Source organism: Wolffia australiana, chromosome 14, assembly GCF_029677425.1.
Source record: "Wolffia australiana isolate 7733 chromosome 14, ASM2967742v1".
In the NCBI taxonomy this organism is placed as follows: domain Eukaryota; kingdom Viridiplantae; phylum Streptophyta; class Magnoliopsida; order Alismatales; family Araceae; genus Wolffia; species Wolffia australiana.
Window position 1 is genome coordinate 679,551 of NC_135848.1, and position 19,650 is coordinate 699,200.

Genomic DNA, 19,650 nt, shown 5'->3' on the forward strand with positions numbered 1-19,650 from the left:
CACGAAATTAAATATTAAACTTGTCGTTTTCATTCAATAATGATCATTTCAAGCTCAAATAAATCTCTTAAAATTCATAGAATTAACAGAAAATTAGGGAAAAATCAGAAATCACTTGAAAACAGTATTTTCATGTAAATCAATGATAACAACCTTATTTTAAGCTCTTTAACTGCATAAAATTGTACTAATAGCATGAAATAAAGACCAAATTTAGGTCATTATCAGGAGGAAAGGCTTCAGTCGAGAGTGTCATATACGACATTGAGACACTAGTAATTTTTGGGGTGTAGGGGGATAAAAGTAGGCCGTGTGGTCATATCTGTAAATGATGTGTACATGACTGTGTTTTTTTAAAATAGTATCAGGTGGGCCACTGGTTCCGGGTGGTCTGCCTTATTTTCTTCAAAAAAAAAAGAAATATGTTCAAAGATTACAGTACAATCCTGGAAAACATGTTTCATAAATGGATTGCCTTTTCTCAACTTGATGGCTAATGCATATCCATTTTTTAGACAAGTGAAATCTTGTGTCATTCTCATGAAACGTTTTTTTCTGAATAAATCATCATTATAATTTTACATTAAGGGAAAAGCAAGAATGCAAAGAGCATCATAGTGCAAGATAACTTCATGTTCGTAGTGTGAAATCAAGGCTGGTGATTTTCGAGAAGAAGGTTAGCTGGACACTGAGTTGGACTATGAGAAGGCGATATACTTAAATATTAGTTTTTAGGGAAGTAGGGCATGTCAGAGAACTTTCAAAGTCCACGTTTTCTCCTTTATTTCCAAACTTAAAATATTCAAAAAATATGTATAGATATTTCTCAGAGGCTTCATAGGACCTTGTGAATGAACAACCCCTAAGATCTCGCGCTCGGCCATGCAGATCAATCTGTATAGATATCCATTCTCTGTTCAGATCGATCTCAGAAAAGATCCATACAATAAGGTGAAGTCCACAATACAGAAGTAGCAGTCGCCTTTCATGACAATAACTTATATTTGACTCAGGTTCTGCAATCAACCTGGATCAGCCAAGGAGTGTGTGTATCTGATCAGCCAAGTTAGTTGATCAAATATAGAAGATTCACCAAAAAATTAAGGATATTGGTCAACTTTAGGTTTCAGTGAGTCAGCCATCCCAACCCGACCTGAGTCATGACAAACCTTATTAAGGCTCGTCAAAAGAGGACTAATGATGGAGTACGAAAGACGGAACAACATTTTGATCATTCCCGTTTCCGTCCGAGAGGTTGGATGGAACCAACGGAGGATAGTTTCAAACTTAGAAGACATAAGGAAGATAGTCCTCCATGTCGTTCCCACTCAGAGGTCAGAATAGATGACTGATGATGGTAAGGGACGGAACAGATGATGAACAGTCATCCATCAACGAGGCATACCTACACTGGGCTTTGGTCTCCTCTTCCAAAATGAGGCTTCTTCAGTTGAAGGCAAGCGTCTTCAGTTGGATACACTCCAAATATTAGACCAAATTTTTTACCCAACCACATGTTTCCTTCCCAAGTACAGAGAGATATAGATATGGATATAAAGAGGGATGGATATAGAGGGAGACTAGAAGTCCTCCCCTTTGGATATCACCTCCTTGCAAGTCGGGCGAAGCAAGATCGTGTGCTCGAACTGTGATACAAAACTCCCCTTGGTGTCGCACAGTGGGGGGTACGGCTGTAATAACATGCAATCCATGAGAGAGAAAGAGCAAGAGAGACCTTGTGATAGAGAGAGAGTGAGATTGAGAGAGACAGAAAGAGAAGATAGATAGAGAGAGCATGAGAGAAAGAGTGAGTGGCAGAGAGTGATGATGAGTGATAAATGAATGACCGAGAGCGAGCGTGAGAAAGAGGTTGACAGAGAACATGAGGGAACATTAGAGAGATTAACAGATGGAGATTGAGAGCGAGAGTTATAGAGATAGAGAGAGAGAGAGAGACAGAGAGAGCGTCTTTGAGACGGTAAGAGAAAAATAGAAAAGAGAGGGATTTAAAGAAACAGTCAAAAAGAGTTATAGAGACAGTGAGAAATAGAGATAAGGAGAGTTATTGAGACAGTGAGAATTAGAGATAAGGAGAGTTATTGAGACACTGAGAATTAGAGATAAGGAGAGTTATTGAGACACTGAGAATTAGAGATAAAGAGAGTGAGATTCATAGAGACAATGAGAGTAATAGAGACCGCTGGAGAGAGATAGAGAGCGCGAGTTAAAGGGAGGGTGACAGCATCCTAGAGACAGTAAGAGAGATAGAGAGAGCAAGAGATAGTTATTGAGATAGTGAGAGAGATAGAGGGAGATCGTCATTGAGATAGTAAGAGAGAAATAGCGGGTGAGAGAGTCATTAAGATACTGAGAGAGTAAAAGAAATACTGAGAGAGATGTAGAGAAGTGAGAGGGAGTTAAAGAGAGTGAGGGGTAAGAGTAATGAAGAGTTGAAACAGTAAGAGATAGAGAGTTATGGAGACAGTGAGCAATAGCTATAGAGAGAGCGAAAGAGAGTTATAAATTGAGACAGGGAGAGAGAGCCATAGAGACAGTGACAGAGATAAATAGATAAAGAGAGAAGACGGGAGACAATGAGAGAACATGAGAGTAAGTGACTGAGAGAGAGCTTAAGAGACAGAATGATAGAGAGAGAATGAGATAAAACATTTGAGAGAGAGAGAGAGAGAGTGTGTAAATAAAAAAGAAAGGAAAGCATGAGAGGGATAGAGGGGGGGGAGAGAGAGAGAGAGAGAACCTGAACGACCCCGGCCTCGCAGAGGTTCCGAAGGCCCATGAGGTACTTGGTCTCACCCAGGCGGTCCAAGTAGCGCCGGCAGAAGGCAAGGGTGGAGAAGTGCTTGTTGATGGTCGCCAGGAGTTGCTTTGCCCTCGGTAGCCTCAGCGGAATGTGCCCCACGTCAAAATTCTTCATGTAGTGGCTCACCTCTAAATCTTCTCTCACAAATCCTTTCCCTGCCATTACAAGACAGAACTTCAAAAATTTTGAACATTATAATAATTTCCTGCTGTTCTATATTATAAATTCCAACAGTTATAATAACATCCTCTTCTCCTGGCATTCGATAGCAATAATTCTATTTTTTTCATGAAAATAATTTTCCTCCCATTGGACAGCACAAATTCCATAATTTAAAAAGCAAAACAATTTCCTGCCGTTAGACGGCTTGAATTCCGACATCTATAATAACGTCTTCATCAATGGTTAATAAAGCAGAAGTTCCAATATTTACAAGACAACATTTTCTTCCGTTTCTAATTCTAAGGCAGAAATTCTATTTTTTTCAAGACAATACCCTTTGCGTTATTGTCCTGAAAATGGGTGTGGGCTATCAAAGATTTAATATTTATTTTTGTCTAGGGTATCATGCGATTCTGTCTGATTACCCTGCATGGTTGTGTATATTGGTTCAAGGTATAAACCGTGAACCCCTTCCGTTTAGGTTTATCATAGTCTTCTTTCATTCCTTGTCTTCTTTCATGAGTTAGGATTAGAGGGTTTGACAGAGGTTCGAGGGAGCATAAATTCTAACATTTGAAAACAAATTCAAAATTAGAAATTCGAATTCTTAACAAGAAAATCTTTTATTTCCATTATGAAGCAGAAATTCCAACATTCATAAAAACATAATATTTTAACATTTATAAATAACAGAAATAACAGATTCTCCTTTTGCAGTTCGAAAGCATATATTCTAATTCGTGCAAGGAAAATATATGTTTTGCTTATAAGAATATTATAAACATTATAAGAACAATTCAGTATGGTACCGTTAAAGAGATGAATTCAAATATTACAAGAACATAATCGTTTATTCGCCAGAAACTCTCTCTCTCTGAATGGGAGATCATTACCAGTGGAGGCAAAGGTCTCAATGGCGAAGAACTCGCCTTCCTCCATCTTCGTCTGCTCTCCTCCCTTCACAATTGGTACTGACTTTCCCGCATGAATCTGGTAGGGCCCAATACTATGCCCGTTCAAGTTGCGCACACTTTTCACTGAATTTGCGTCCAATAATTCCATCCATTAATGAAAAAAACTAGAGCGAAGCAAAAAAAAGTTCATTTTTAAGATAAAATAGTGTACATACCCTGGAAGACCTTCCCGTTGATCTCCACTTCGTAGGATTCCATCACTTCTTGGATAGCCGTGCCAACGTCACACAGCCTCACATCTATCCCAGCTTCCTGGACAACAATCATATCAGAACCACTCAAATTGGTCAGGACGGTTCCAAAGGAAAAGAGAAACCGAGAAACTTTAGAAGTATTTTTCTTCTTGTATTTTTTTTAATCTAACGTTCCAATTCCAAAACATTTCAAACGTTGAAAGCAAACCAAACTTGTTACCTTAATCCCAGTGTATGTTGCCTCCCTCGATGCCTCGAGCAGTGGATTGTACATGGGATTGAACGCCACAGTGAAGGCACAGTCAACTATATAACCTGCAAAAGATAAAAAAGTATTTATTCACCTACGCATTCTTCTTCCAGGTTTCATGGTTTTTATGTTAGTCGAATCCAGAGCGACCAAGGATATTTGTAGAAAATATCTGAGTTTTGACATAAGTATAGGAAGTAGAAAGGCTTCAAATAATAGAAGGATTTGTAATTTTGCTATCTGCAAAATTGAAGCGGCATCATACTCGAATTCCAACCACAATGCAAAAGTATAGGGGAGAATACCATCAACATGCGTCCCAAAGTCCAATTTCATGACGTCATCATATGCAAGCACAGTTTTATCACCGGTATTTGGGGTCCAGTGGGCAGCAACCCTGAGAATAACATAATCGGAGCTTTGTTTAGCAAACGCCCTAAGAGAAATAATTCTTTTGGGGTTAAGCTTTTGATGTTGCAATCGTTACCAGTTTAAAGAGCAACCGGTAGGAAAGGCAATTCCGGCTTGGAGACCATTTTCTGAGATTAATCTCCGGACCGTATTTTCCAGAGTTTCACAAATATCAGTCATTAATATCCCAGGCTTTATTATGCTCCGAATATATTTCCGAACCTGTGATAGCACTATTTAATTAGGAAATATAACCATAAAATTGATAAGAAAAAAATTGAATGTGAACCTGTCTGTGAACTTCCGCAGCACGGCGCACTGAATTATAGATGGGCCTCTGCAGGCGTTCAATTTCTCTCTTTTCTTCAGAAGTCGTCCTCCAGAGATTGCTATGAGGAAATCAAGAGTTCAAAAGATGAGATCAGGCCTATCCAGGGTAGCTTTTCCTCAGTACCCCGACGAAAGCTCAAACAAGATTAAGTACCCGCCTGATAAAAATTTTGTAAAATGGAAAATAATTGGAGCGAAAGGGTTTGACATCGAATGCAAGACCCAAAGTTGGGCAAAAAATAATGAAATCAAATAATGAAAATATAAGTTCCGCGAGTCCTTAAAAATTAAGAATATGAAAACAGATAAGGGCCTGATCCTATCAACGACATGACTTACCAGAAAAAAGGAGGGACTGAAATGCACTCGAAATCTCCTATAGGAACTTAAAGAACCTGGGAGATTTCATAATTTTTGGGACTTGGAATAAAAGATAAGCATGGTAACTGATTTCCTCTTCATTATTATCTAGAACCCAAATTCTGATCATTCTCTCGTTTTATATAAGGATTTCAGCTTCAGTGATCTCTCCAAACCAACAATCAAACACTGATGTCAAATTTCTACGAATATATAAAATCCTGAGCCACGGAAACAAGCCCAAAATAATTTAGCATGACATTCCTGCCCAAAAGCTTAGACAATTAAGTGATGGGCGATCCTGATCTTTTAAATTTTCTGAAGATAGAATCGCTGAACTAATATTCGAGACAATATATGGTTGGAATTACACTTACTCGTCTTTGTATGACTGAATTTCACCTTCAGCGTAATCTCCGGAAGGAAACAACATGTCAACGGGGATGGTTGGGGGATCGGTCTGCTGCAATGGTTCTTTCTGTTTTCTGCAGAAAGTAATGATCATTCAAAATTGATTCGAATTTAGAAAAGGGTTTAGAGCGTAGTGTAAGTTTTTAATAAAGACCCTCACTTGGTTTTACTTTTCTTCTTTTTCTTCTTAACAGTAGCTGAAAAAAAAGAGATAAGATGAGCAAGTATACGGATTCACGTGCTAAAAGGTGGAGCAAAACTTAATATTTACCCATTAATATCTATCTGTCTATCTTTAAATCAATCTATCTATCTATCTATTTCGTGTTCAACGAAACAAATTATGGTAAAAGAATAAAAAAGTTATGCGTAAAAAAACACTTATTGACATCTCTGATAATGTAAATGCCATTTTTTAATACGACAATGACCTCCATTCTCCCCCCCATCATTTTGTTTCTCTTCTTCTTCTTCGTCCTTTACAGAGAGGGACTCTAAGTCCTTGCTTTGGCCATTCATCTTCAGGTCGGTGAATGTTAGCTTCGCGCCAACAGTAGCGGATTCCTGGACATTTAAACTCGTTCAATGACAACAAAAGGGATCAAAACTGTGATCAATCGAAACGAGGAAGAAACCACGGAAGATATGTGATCATACTTATGCATAATGAAACCTGAATGTCAAAACCCTCAAAACTCTCCTTAATCGTCCAGCATCACATGGAATGTAAAGCACTTCCTTTTGAAAATCAACTGGAACCAATGAAACCGGTGTTGATTATGGCATCAAATGAAGTTTTATGCATGGGTTAAAATTGGCTACGCCTTCGAAGAAAAACCGTCTCGTCATAGGAATTCTACTAAAAGAAAAATAGGTTAAAACAATAGATTGATCACTCGAGAGAACAAATCCACGATTCCCTCTTTGACGAAACGAATGTCCAAGAATAAGGTTTGAGACGAAAAAACTTCATAAATAAGAGAACTTCGTAAATAACACGCGCAGAAAAAAAATCACAACCCTTTCTCATTTGCACTATGAAATTGGAGCTGATTATAATCGCTTCCAAATTTTCGACGTCCTGGAAAGTTAAGTGTCGTACCCAGGGAATCGTTTTATTTAAAAAATAAATAAACTAAAACAGGATTCAACCAGCTACGAGACGAACTTTCACGAATAAGGTTTGACCAAAACACTTCATCAATAAAGTAGTCGATTAAAAATCACAAGGCGGACGAATTTTCACAAGGAAAGAGCACAGATTGGAGCAGAGGATTACGGATGGGGCGATTCTCCCATTAACTTGGTCATCCTCGACGCGGAGTTGTGCGAGATCGGAGTTTAACGTATCGCCGTTGGAAAGGTCGCCTGGATTGCCTCCCGACATCCTCTTCCTTGCCTTGTTCTTCCCGACGATCCTTCTCTTCTCTGCTCCAGCGACTTCGGATCAGTTCTATATATATGCCCCGCTGAACCGCCCGGTCCGCCCCAGCCCGGTTCGGTTTGATCCTATCCGGTCCAGCACTTTCTGCTTTTTCCTTTATACTTTAAATGTTCGTCAATTTTATTTAATAAATAACGATTTAGGCCTTTTTCCTAGATTTCCGAATACGAGTATTTTCTTATTTTATTTGAGAGTTGATATTGGATTTATCCAATGCTAAAATTTTCACCTATTTTCTCTTTAAAAATAATGACTCGGCCTCTTTAGACAATTTCATATGGCTAAGCCGAAACTCTTTTCTAAATATCCAATATTTAATACTTGTATTTAAACATTATTTTTTTCATGTGAAAGATGTTAGCCTCTTTAGACAATTTCATATGGCTAAGCCAAATCTTACTTTTGTAACCTTCCAATATTTAATATGCATATTTACATCAAAAGGCAATACTTGAATAACAGGCTAAATACTGAATTTAACCAGATTATACTCTCTAAACTCTGTGTTAGCGTATATCAACTGATTAAGATTCAACAACCAATCAAAAACAAGAAAACTAATATGGAGTGACAATACCTCCCAAAGTCTTCAAAAGGCATGACTTATTTAACAGGTTAAATACTGAGTTTAAACACATTATACTCACTTAAGTTTCTGTTTTCAGAGATCAATTGACCAAGATTCGACAGCCAATCAAGAACAAGAAAACTGATCTGGAGTGACAATACAGCTCAAAGTATTCAAAAGGCATGTATTATACTTATATTATAAGGCTGAATACTGAATTTAACCATATTATACTGAATTCAACTGTGTGTTTGCAGATACCAACTGATCAAGACTCAAAAACCAATCAAGAACAAGAAAACTAACCTGGAGTGACAACACCACCCAAAGTCTTCAAAATGCATGACTTTTTTAAAAGGCTAAATATCCATTTAAACCATATCATACTCACTCGACTTTGTGTTTTCAGATGCCAACTGATCAAGATTCAACAACCAATCAAAAACAAGAAAACTAATATGGAATGACAATACCTCGAAAAGTCTGCAAAAGGCACGACTTATATAAAAGGCTAAATATCAAATTTAACCATATTATACTCACTCAACTTTGTGTGTTGCAGATACCAACTGATCAAGACTCAACAACCAATCAAAACCAAGAAAACTAACCTGGAGTGACAATACCACCCAAAGTCTTCAGAAGGCATGACTTATATAAAAGGCTAAATATCCAATTTAATCATATTATACTCTCTAACTTTTCCTTTGCAGAGATCAAGTGATCAAGATTCAAGAATCAATCAAGAACAGGAAAACCAGTCTGCAGTGACGATACTGCCCCTCGGAAGAGGGGCACAGAGAGAAGTCATGGAAGGGCAAATGGGTCATACCAAAGAACGGAGGTTTGAAAAAGCTTCGGGGAAGGGAAGCGGGGTTAATGGAGATTTCGTTTTCAGAGTCCTCTTCGATTCCCCCGTCTCTCCTTCATCTCCAAAATCCAGCCAAGAGACCGACTCGAAGAGTAGCGAGGCGAGTGAAGACGAAGGAGACGAAGTAGGAGGAGGAACAAACGAGGTTTCAGCCATGGCGTTTTCGTTTTCGCAGCAGCAGCAGGGTTTTTCGCAATCTCCGTTCCAGTTCAATGTTCAGCAGCCGCAGGCTCAGTTGCAGATGCAGCAGCCTCAGTCTCAGTTGCAGATGCAACTGGCGCAGCAATCGTCGTTTCTTTCCAAGGCCGATAAGTCCCCGGCCACTTACAACACCAAGTGGGAGGAGCTCCACGCCGACTCGCAGAAATATCTCTTGGAAATCGAGTGGGTTTATTGCTATTGTGATATTTTGTTTTTTTTATAAGATTTGGCTCGGGAAAATAGATTTTTTTGGTATTCATTGGTCTTTGTTTGAAGTGATTAGGACATTGGTTCGATTTATTTGTTCGATCGAGAATGGGTTTGTGATTATCGAAGCAGTTTTCATCTAGTCTTTGTTTCTGACTCGCGGGAAGTATTTTGTGTAATCTGTGCGTTCTTGCCATCAAATTTGATTTTTGTTTGCCAATTTTGAATTCCCAAATCGATCTCTCATTGCTCTAAAACTTGGGACATCGAGTGCGTTTCGTAGTACCATTGTTTTATGTCTCCTCACCATCAAATTTTGCATTTTTGTAATCCACGTTTGGTCGCAAGTTGCTGGAGCTACACAAAATTAACTTCGAAATAAACGGCTTTTTTTGGCGTAATATGGTCATTTTTTCAATTCGTCGCACTTAACTGTTTAATGTTTTCTCAGTACAGTTCATCTTTTGTAATTTTTAGATCATAATTTCAAAGAAGATGGATGAATTTTTGGATGGGGGGTGGACATTGCTTCACAAATTTGTTGACGGGGTTTATCACGTTTCGGTTGCTGTATTTTGACAAGAATGTGTTGATTGAGAACATGCTTGTGTTTGTCAGAAGTAATATCCCTTTCGTTTTCGTTTCTGATGAGGGCTCTCGTTTGTAGGGCTAGGATTTTGGAATATAGAAGCGAAAGCCAACGACTCGATCAATGCAGCCGATTATCTGATTCTTCAATAACGAATAATGGGTTTGAAGTTGATGCGTCGCGAATTATTCAGGTCAAAGCATTGATTATTATTCTACTAATGTTTGCTGTATTTTGTCACGTTATGTCTTCTTTTTATTTCTTCAGTTTGCTACTTCGATTTCCTCTAATTTCTGTTAACAAATTGTTTGACTCATTGACCGTTTTTTGGAAAAGAATCAAACCATTAAATCAAATGCGCAGAATCGAGTGTTATCTTTTTTTAAGAACTCCGAAGAGTACACTTTACCGCTGTATTGGCTTCTAACGTTTTCTGAGGATCATTAGAATGTTATCCGCTTATTCTGCCTATGAAAAACATCAAGTATGCATATCGAGCATATATTAGTTGAACTAGCTTCACTATTAAAAAACGGTGCTTTTGTTTGATTCTGTCTTAGGTTTTATATCTTTTATTGTATTCATTCGTCTAAGACAGGATGATGATGATAATGGCGAAATCATCATTATCATCATCCTTCTTTCTTCTTTGGCTAATCGTCCTCTGTTGAACGGTCAACACTGGCATTCCCAACTAATAATTACAATTTTGGGGAGCAAAAAAAATGGAGTTTTAGATTCTGGTGGGGTTCCCATGTTCCACACATTGATTGACAGGGCAAGAAATATAATTTTTAAAGCACAGTTTCATGGTCAATGAATGTCAAGTTCTCAATTGATCTGTTCCATGCAGGAACTCGGGGGAATAAGCATTGCTATCGACAGAGAGAAGAATTCTGTGCAAGGGCTGATGGCTTCGGCAAAGGAGATGATGCGAAACACCGAGTTCGCAGTCCGATCATTCATGATCATTCATCCCAGATTCATTCATCAGAGCTCCGCGGCATCAAACGGGAGCGGCGGCGGCGGCCAGCCCACTCCGGTTGTTGGGCCTGCGCAGGATTTCTACAGCGGCGTGCCGAAGAGACCGTCTCCGTTCTTCGTCAACACCGTCGCCCAGTTCGAACGGTACCTCTCAGAGTGTCAGCTGTGGATTGAGGAGTTAGAACAGCTGCTCAAGCTCGACAAGGCAGACGCCTTTTCGAGCCCGGTTCTGTCATTGGAGAGTTTGCCTGCGGTTCTATCCAATGTCTACGATTACTTCATCTATACTGCTGCCAAGGTCCGGTTTATCTTCTCCTCCTTTGATTTTCTTTTGTCGTTTTCTTTGTTTCTTCCCTTTTTTTTATATTTTCTTGTCTTGAATGAAACTTGGAGGCCGCAGAGGATCAGCTTATTTCTTCTTCTCCTTCTTTTTTGTCGGTTTTTTGTTTTTTTATAGATGGTTTTCTTTTTCTGAAAAAAATTCCGGCTGCAAACATCCAGCTAGTTTTTCCTGGTCTCGTGTTCTTTTTGTCGATAGTTGATGAAAATTTGGCTTTTGGAGAATAAGAAAAAGATAGAGGACATTTATCTATTTTCTAATCTGCTTTTTATATTTTAAATGAATTTCGCAGTCCCAGCTAAGACCCATCTCCATCGATTTTTTTTTTCTACTTTTCAGTTCCTTTATTTTATCGATATTCCTACCTGCTTGTCTTTCTGTCGAATTTCTTTTCTGAATTAGATTTCCTTTTTAAATGAAACTTCTAGGCCGCAAAGTACTTGCTAGTCACCATCTCATTCTATCTTATTGTGTCATTTTCTCTGTTTTTCTTCTCTTTTTGTCGTCTTCCTTATATTCTTTACATGTTTTTCACAAAACATGATGCCAGCAAAACTCCACCAATTCCTTCTTGTCGATTTTCTCATGCGCTTTGGATATCTTTCTTTAACGTATTTTTGTGCAGTTTAAGACTGATAAAATAAAAAAAGCCGTAATCTTTTCTACTCCAGAGATGACCTAATTTGGACTAGTTTTTTTTAAACAACGCGGACAAAATCTCTCAATTTCATCCTCTTCTTTTTCCATCACTCGTTCCAATCTCCTGATATTTTTTCTAAAATTGTTGATGAAATTCGCAGGTCGATTCTCTCACCTGATTTGGACTACTTTTTTCAAACAACGCGTTCAAAATCTCTAAATTTCATCCTCATTTTTTTCCATCACTCGCTCAAATCTCTGGATGATTTTTCTAAAATTGTTGACGATATTCGCAGATCGATTCTCTGACCTAATGTGGACTACTTTTTTCCGAAGAACGCTTTGACAAAATCTCTCAATTTCATTTTCTTCTTTTTTCCCATCATTAGCTCAAATCTCCGGATGATTTTTCAAAAATTGTTGACGAAATTCGCAGGTCGATTCTCTCACCCAATTTGGACTACTTTTTTCGAAGAGCGCGGACAAAATCTCTCAATTTCATCCTCTTTTTTCTCCCCCATGATTCGCTCCAATCTCCGGACGATTTTTTTTCTAAAATTGCGGATGAAATTGGCAGGTGGAGAGCATCCATCAGTTCATCGAATCGATGAAAACAGCCTATCTGGCGGATCAAAGGCGGAGGGGAGATCTGAGCGATCCGTTTCTCGAAGCGGACAGAAGAGAGACGGCCAAGCTCGAAGCCGCCGCCAAGAGAGTCCATCCCACTCTCCATCTCCCCGCTGCCGCCGCCGCCGCCTCCGCCGGCGCTCCGGCGCCAACTCCGGCGGCGGCGCACGCTTCTTCCCTCTTCGCCACCCCCGCCCCGGCGGCGCCGCCGGGCTCCACCGCTTCCCCGCCGCCGGCCAACACTCCTCTCTTCTCCGTGCCCTCGTTTGCTTCTGGTCAGCCCTCGAAGCACAAACTGCAGTTATCGTGTTCCCTTGACTGATGACGTGGCGCTTTCTGATTGGCTGTAGGTACTCCGCTGGGGTCCGGGGCCAGCTTCGGCGGTACATCGGTGAGCGGGGGTTTTTTTCCTTTTCTTGCCGGATTTCTTTTTTTTTCTTTTTTTTCCGTATTTCTCTTTTTTTTCTTCTCTGGCCGTATTTCTCTTTTTTTCTTTTCTTGCCGTATTCCTTTTTTTTCTTTCCTGTCGGATTTCTTTTTTTCTCTTTTCTTGCTGTATTTCTTTTTTTTCTTTTCTTGTCGGATTTCTTTTTTCTCCTTTTCTTGCCGTATTTCTTTTTTTTCCTTTTCTTGCCGTATTCCTTTTTTTTTCTTTTCCTGCCGTATTTCTTTTTTTTCCTTTTCTTGCCGTATTTCTTTTTTTTTCTTTGGGGATTAAAATTTTTTTTCTTGCTGTATTTCTTTTTTTTCTCTTGTCGGATTTCTTTTTTTTCCTTTTCTCGCCGTATTTTTTTTTCCTTTTCTTGTCGGATTTCTTTTTCTTCATTTCTTGTCATATTTTGTTTTTTTTTTCTTGTCGGATTTCTTTTTTTCTTTTCTTGCCGTTTTTCTTTTCTTTTTTCTTGTCCAATTTCTTTTTTTATTTTATTGCCGTATTTCTTTTTTTCTTGTCGGATTTCTTTTTTTCTTTTCTTGCCGTATTCTTTTTTTCCTGTCGGATTTCTTTTTTTTCTTGTCTGATTTCTTTTTTCTTTTCTTGCCGTATTTCTTTTTTTTCTTGTCTTGTCGGATTTCTTTTTTTCTTTTCTTGCCGTATTTCTTTTTTTTCTTGTCTTGTCGGATTTCTTTTTTTCTTGTCTTGCCGTATTTCTTTTTTTTCTTGTCTAGTCGGAGTTTTTTTTTCTTGTCTTGCCGTATTCTTTTGTGTTGGTTGATTGACTCTTTTTTTAAACGCAGAAGAACTCGAAGCCCAAGTCGCGAACTTCTCGGCGTTAACCAGACTATTGGTGGTTGACTTTGTGCCTCCTTAATGTACGGATAATTAGCTTATATATTTACGAGGAAATCAGTTTTTTTCAGGGTATTTTTCTTGATAATTTAGGGTGCTACCGTTCAGATATTGAATTCAAATCGATTTGCTGTTGTCAATTTTTTGTTACGATATATGTTTCTTATTTTCTTTGAACATGGATATCAACATTTTTTTAACTTTTAAAATGAATCTGTATATTGTAATTTATTAAAAATTTTATAAATTTGAACATGTTCAATTTGTAATTGGTAACTTAGGTGGGCAGCAGGAGACCCAACCCGTGAGTCGGAATCGGAGGGTTTGAGGCGACATTAGTGACTGCATGAGGGGAGTGATGGTGGTCTAAGGCGACACCAACGGCAGCCGGCGACGGCGGACTGGACTGCGGCAAGTTGTTTCTCTCTCTTTCTCATCATCACTACCTCTTCCTCTGTTTTTCTCACTGCCTGTCTCTTTCTTTCCTTAAACCTCTCTTTCCTTCTCTGTTTCTTTATCTAAGTCCACATTTAGTGTGACAGTGGTGCATTATCATACTCTAAATGGGAAATTGCATTTACAAGTCAGACATACTTGTGATGCTTAGTATTTTTCTTCATTTGGAATGATGACTTATTAAACAAGTAGCTTGGTACTCAACATCAATATTATGCTTCTCCTAAACGACTTTCACATGCTAAAAATTTTTAACAGGTGTGCATATGGTTGATGGATGATGCCTCAAACAATAAGATGCTGATGGTCATAGTGGGAAGAAAACTATGCAACATAAAGAGAGGGGGGATGGTTAACTAAGAACATCAGGTTCTATGCATCACACAGATAGTGGGAATCATCAGCGAAGAGTTTTACCATTGAAAATCATAAAAATCATGCTATTTATAATAATATTTCATGTATTTTATGTGCTTGTTTTCATTGAAATGATTACAATTGCATGTTATTAATGCTAAAAATGACTTATTGCACTTAACCTAGTTTTCTGATATTTATTTCACAATAAAAATAATGTTCAAAGTCATAAATATTTATTTAGTATTACATAAACATTTTAAGAGTTTATTATTTTATTTCTGAATTGTCTAGTATTTTTGTGGAATTATCTGAAGTTACATTCATAGAGGGAATACTTGTATACGTAAAAAAACAAGTATAAACTTATTTAAAATTTTATGATAAACTAGTTGACTCTTTTCCACTCGTTGAAGTGAGTGCCATGTTAGCAATCTGCCATACAAATTGGAGGAGAGAGAAAATCGGATGACTCAAAATGCTCTAAATTCAAATGATGATATCTAATGATTGAGATGGAGTTTCGGGCTGAAATTTTGAAGGCAGTTCCATTTTTTCTCCTCTTTCCATCCACCATCTCAAATCAATGAACTGAAGCCCCCATTTTTGTAAAAAGGCGTCATTGGATCTTGTTCCTAATTATGATTATCCAAGTGATTTGCTCATTCAAAATCTCATTTGTGTCCATTCCTGTACTCCAAGACACAAGGATTGAAGGAGTGATGTTCACATCAACACATGCGAAGAAAAAGCACCAATCGGCTCGTTGGGCACATGACGATGATGTTAGTGTGATATTTGTCCTTTTTTAACTCCCATCTCCGCCCTTCTTCCTATGTCATCATCGCCACTAACCCATATTTTCACTATCATGCACACCACTTTCAACTCTGCCACTCGTCAGCACATACCAAGGATGGTAAAATTGTTATCACTGGTCCCCCTTTCTCGCTCGTATCCACCCTCACCTACGCCCCAATTAACATAATCTCTTTTATTCACCCCACTCCATTCGCGTCCATCTCCATCTATCATCGCCAAACGCTTCCAAAGTGCCTTCTAAGGTATTTTAAATCAGAATTAGTTGGTATTTTTATATTATAAAATTAAATTAAAATCCTCAGAATTATTCTATGAAATCTGAATAAATCAGGTTAAATAGGATTAATATTTTCTGACCTTCCAATAACTATTTTGAAATACTTCTCCCCAGATTTCTTTCTTTATATTAAATTAAATTATGAAAATAAATATAAAAATCTAAAAATAGAAATTAAAGATAACTTTAATAATTGCTCCATGTGGATTTGACGCTTACTCACTCCATGCTCATAGTGAAATCATAAATATTTTTGTCTAAGCTAGAAGCTTTAAATGACATATTTAACCCTACTCTATGGTTCATCGAGCATCCTTCATGTGGCTGCCACAACTAGACATGTGTGTTCGGTTTGTGTGATTGTGTGATTTTTTAGCAATGTGAAATTCTCTACTATTGTTGCCACAACTTTTGTGCCACAACTTTGTGCGACTTTGTGCAAATTGCGTGTTCTATTCGGATTTCCGAACTGATCAAAATTTAATTCGCATAGAACATCACACAATCCCGTGTGCGGTTCGGATTGTGCGAACTGTGCGAATTTTTTTAAGTTTTTAAAAAACGCCATTCGATTCTTCCCTCTCTCTCAGTCTCTCGTCAGCCGTCGCTACCCATTCCCCTCTCTCGATGTCTCTATAGTCTCTATGGTGTCTGTCGCCAGTCTCTCTTCGGTCTTCAATTTCTCTCTGCAGAAAGCAGATCAGGCGTCCATGGGGAAGAACAGAGCGACTATAGTCACCTTGAACGTTGATTGCTGAGATCTGGATCGTGGCAAGGTGAACGCGGCTGCCGTGGTTTTTTTTGACTAAGTCCTTGGTCAGGGGCAGGCTGATAACAACGTAGGCTGATAACTAGGACTCAAGGTAGGTTGGCGATCCACAACAACGTGGGTTTGTAAATATAACTAGGACTCGAGGTAGGTGCTAGTTGAAGACAAACTGACATGTGGGATATCTGAGATTTAAAAGGGACGACCTTTTCGTATAGCAATCTTACTGAGTGAAGGCAGAAATCCCCATTTATGTACTCGAACCGACGGAGAAAGCGCATGATCGAGCTCAAAGAAACGCTACTACTTAAAACCACGCGGAAGATATTCCAGGATGACAGAACAATACGTGTAAGAAAATTATTAAATCCGTGCGAATTTTGTGCGAATTTTGAGGCATCGTGTGAATTTTGCTCGCTCTATGTGAATTTTGTTCGCATTGTGAGAATTGTTCTTATTGTGCGAATTGTTCTAATTGTGCGAATTTTGTTCGGATTGTGTGAATTTGTGCGAATTTTACAACGTGTGCAAATTTTGTGTGAATTGTGCGATTTTTGTTCAGATTGCGCGAATTTGTGCAAATTTTAGGATTTGTGCAAAATTTGTGTGAATTGTGCTAATTTTGTCCAGATTGTGCGAATTGTTCGAACATCTGCTCTAATTTTCACACAAAAAGAGAACATAACAATGAACAGGGCCCTGTGCAGTTCTTTGTGCAAATTTTTTGTTTGTTTTAGCCGACCAGAACAGAACACCCATGTCTAGCCACAACGAAGAGTGTGTTGTCACAAATACTACCAAATTTAATGATAATGCCTCTAAGCTAGAGGCATAGGCTAAAGTGGATGACTCGTCACATATATCTTGGGAAGTCAATAACCAGAGTTAGAGCAGCTTTTAGGGCCACCATTCAGTCAATAAAGTGACATCTATGCTATGCAGATATGAGTTTCACAGTGAAAACAATTTTAATTCAACTTAGACTCCCAGGGTTGTGGATTAGCATTTACAAGATGCTTTAGGGAGCCATTACAAAGAGAGACATGATCGATGTAGGGGCTGCCTTCTTCGTGTCTAGATGCAAGAGAATGAAGCTCTACTACGAAGAGTGAGAGTTGCTTACGGATTTTGCATGGTCTGTCCCTCCACCTAACATACCACTTAAGTCGATCATCTACGTTAATTGTTAGAGATGTTTTCCTCCTTGTGCGATAGTAATGCCACACATGGAGGAGGTCATGAAACATGTCGCCAAAGTGACATTGGTCATAGAGAAGGCCACCTCTGGACAGGCGAGCATCCTTGATGGTTCTTTGCATTCTCATGCAATAAAAAATATGATTATAATAAGCTGCTTTGCAAGAACGAAGGACATGAGAGTCATATCACTGGACTTGTTTAGCAATGACACAATGTTTGATGAGCTGTTGAACTCAAAATAAGTGTCCTCATTTCATGCCTTATGCGTACTCCACCACAACACGTTCAAGACAAACATGAAGCAAACACATCATCCCAACATCCTTTGTTGAAGCCCATGACCAATCAAGGCCTTATGATATAACCCACTAATAAATAGTGTCCTCAACTTCGTTCCAAGAATTTAACACTTTTCTACTCACTAATCACCAGAAGAGGAGGGGGGGGGGGGGCTCTGCTCAAATAATGTGCTACTAAATGCATCCTGATTTACTTCATGTTGGAAAATCTTGTGTGAAAATATATTTTACGCTCTAATGCTTTTATTAATGGCTCATTAATTTTATGCTGCACAATAGAAAGTACAATTCATAATTGATTAAATTCATTTGAGATGATCGTATCGCACTGTGTGAAACTCTCTCTACTCTTAGTTTACGCCTTGGAAGACTTTCTTTATGTCGGTCATGTCCCCCAACCTCTCAACATATCTACGGGGATCAACACAGTGTTGGATGTCGTCTTGAACATGTCAAACTATCCTCAAATATCGTGTAGATCTTCTCGTCACCAAGTTTCATTACTTTGGGGAGTTGTTTGAGAGTAAGAGAATACAAGGGTTGCCCATGTCTGGCTAGTATGGGTGGCCCCTTCTATTGATAGTTATCTTATAACTTTTCATACAATTATTTATAATTTAAGCATTTCTTCGAATGTTCATATATCTTTTTTCGTATGACCCTCTAGGCACATATATCAATCTAGCTAATTACTCAATGACCAAATAACACTTATCGGTCAACCTTATCAAAGAAGTTCAAGGGGACATCTATCGTTCTCCAATTGCAGGCATACTTTTTAGACGCTGAACAAATGTGTGGCTTGAGGGTACTCCACACAATGTGACATGGAGCAAAGTGTGAGGGAATTAGTTCCACACAATGTGACACAGTCATCTTATGTTTCATAGATCAATTGTGAATTGATTTCTTTGTTATGCTGAATAAAATGTAATTTTAAGCACTAAATCAAAACCTTAGAACCCAAGGAGGAGTGGTACCTATTAGTTTATTTCCCCCTGCTGAACATTCTCACATCATGTCACCACTATCTAGAGAAGAATTTGTGATATTAAAGAAGTATCTGTCGCTAAAAAAATACAATGCATTGAATATTATGCATTGACATGGTTAACTGACTCAAATACTGATCAATATTGGAAAAAAAGATTCAGAGTGGGAAGTAAAACTGGCCAGTCAACTCCCTCTTAACTATTTCATCATCCACAATAAATCTTTGAGCTATACTTCCATAATAATAACATTTGATATTGAGGCATTTGTTATATCCATAATAATAAGTTATGGATAATTTTAGATCAATTTCATCAAATAGAGTATTTATATAAACATAATTTCATATAATCTAGAATGCATCGAATCATCTTTATCATTTTTCATGTCGTTGTTTTGAGACTTTTCATACCCATTATCGTTGTTTGATATCCATCCTAGAAACAATATCCATTATTGACATCAAGATTAGTGTATTTGTGTTTTATATTGATATCAATTGCACCCTAATAGTTGGCTTTTCAACATTTCTTCTTGCTGAATTTCTCGTCGTGTGTCATTTATAAATAATTAACCAGCGTTTGTTATTCATGAAGAAAACAGTTTTTTCAGCTGAATTATTCCATTAACTAAATGATAGAAAAAGGGACGAGCGGGCTTTAAATAGCCCTGGGGCAGTGTTATTACTAGAATGCCCTTCAAATTCAAATCCAGACCCGTTTTCCAGAAATACCCCTGCGATTCAAATATTTCCTTCTGTTACGGACTATAATTCAAATCCAGCTTCACCCGCTTCTCTCTCTAGG

At 38.2% G+C, this 19,650-nt stretch overlaps 2 protein-coding genes across 2 annotated transcripts; one reads left to right on the forward strand and one right to left on the reverse strand.

The window, feature by feature from the left end:
- Positions 1 to 1,465: 1,465 nt before the first annotated feature.
- Positions 1,466 to 7,354, reverse strand: LOC144711847 (methionine aminopeptidase 2B-like). Its single transcript, XM_078585945.1, has 12 exons — positions 7,193 to 7,354; positions 6,345 to 6,477; positions 6,074 to 6,110; positions 5,880 to 5,987; positions 5,102 to 5,201; positions 4,889 to 5,034; positions 4,707 to 4,798; positions 4,372 to 4,466; positions 4,113 to 4,209; positions 3,877 to 4,020; positions 2,759 to 2,976; positions 1,466 to 1,691 (listed from the first exon to the last, which is right to left on the reverse strand). The coding sequence occupies exons 1-12, from the start codon at positions 7,298 to 7,300 to the stop codon at positions 1,581 to 1,583; spliced, it is 1,389 nt and encodes a 462-aa protein (XP_078442071.1). The 5' UTR covers positions 7,301 to 7,354; the 3' UTR covers positions 1,466 to 1,580.
- Positions 7,355 to 8,746: 1,392 nt separating this feature from the next.
- Positions 8,747 to 14,355, forward strand: LOC144712007 (hydroxyproline-rich glycoprotein family protein). The gene is made up of 7 exons (XM_078586184.1): positions 8,747 to 9,180; positions 9,872 to 9,986; positions 10,647 to 11,075; positions 12,334 to 12,658; positions 12,734 to 12,774; positions 13,620 to 13,694; positions 13,953 to 14,355. The coding sequence occupies exons 1-6, from the start codon at positions 8,747 to 8,749 to the stop codon at positions 13,656 to 13,658; spliced, it is 1,383 nt and encodes a 460-aa protein (XP_078442310.1). The 3' UTR covers positions 13,659 to 13,694; positions 13,953 to 14,355.
- Positions 14,356 to 19,650: the final 5,295 nt, after the last annotated feature.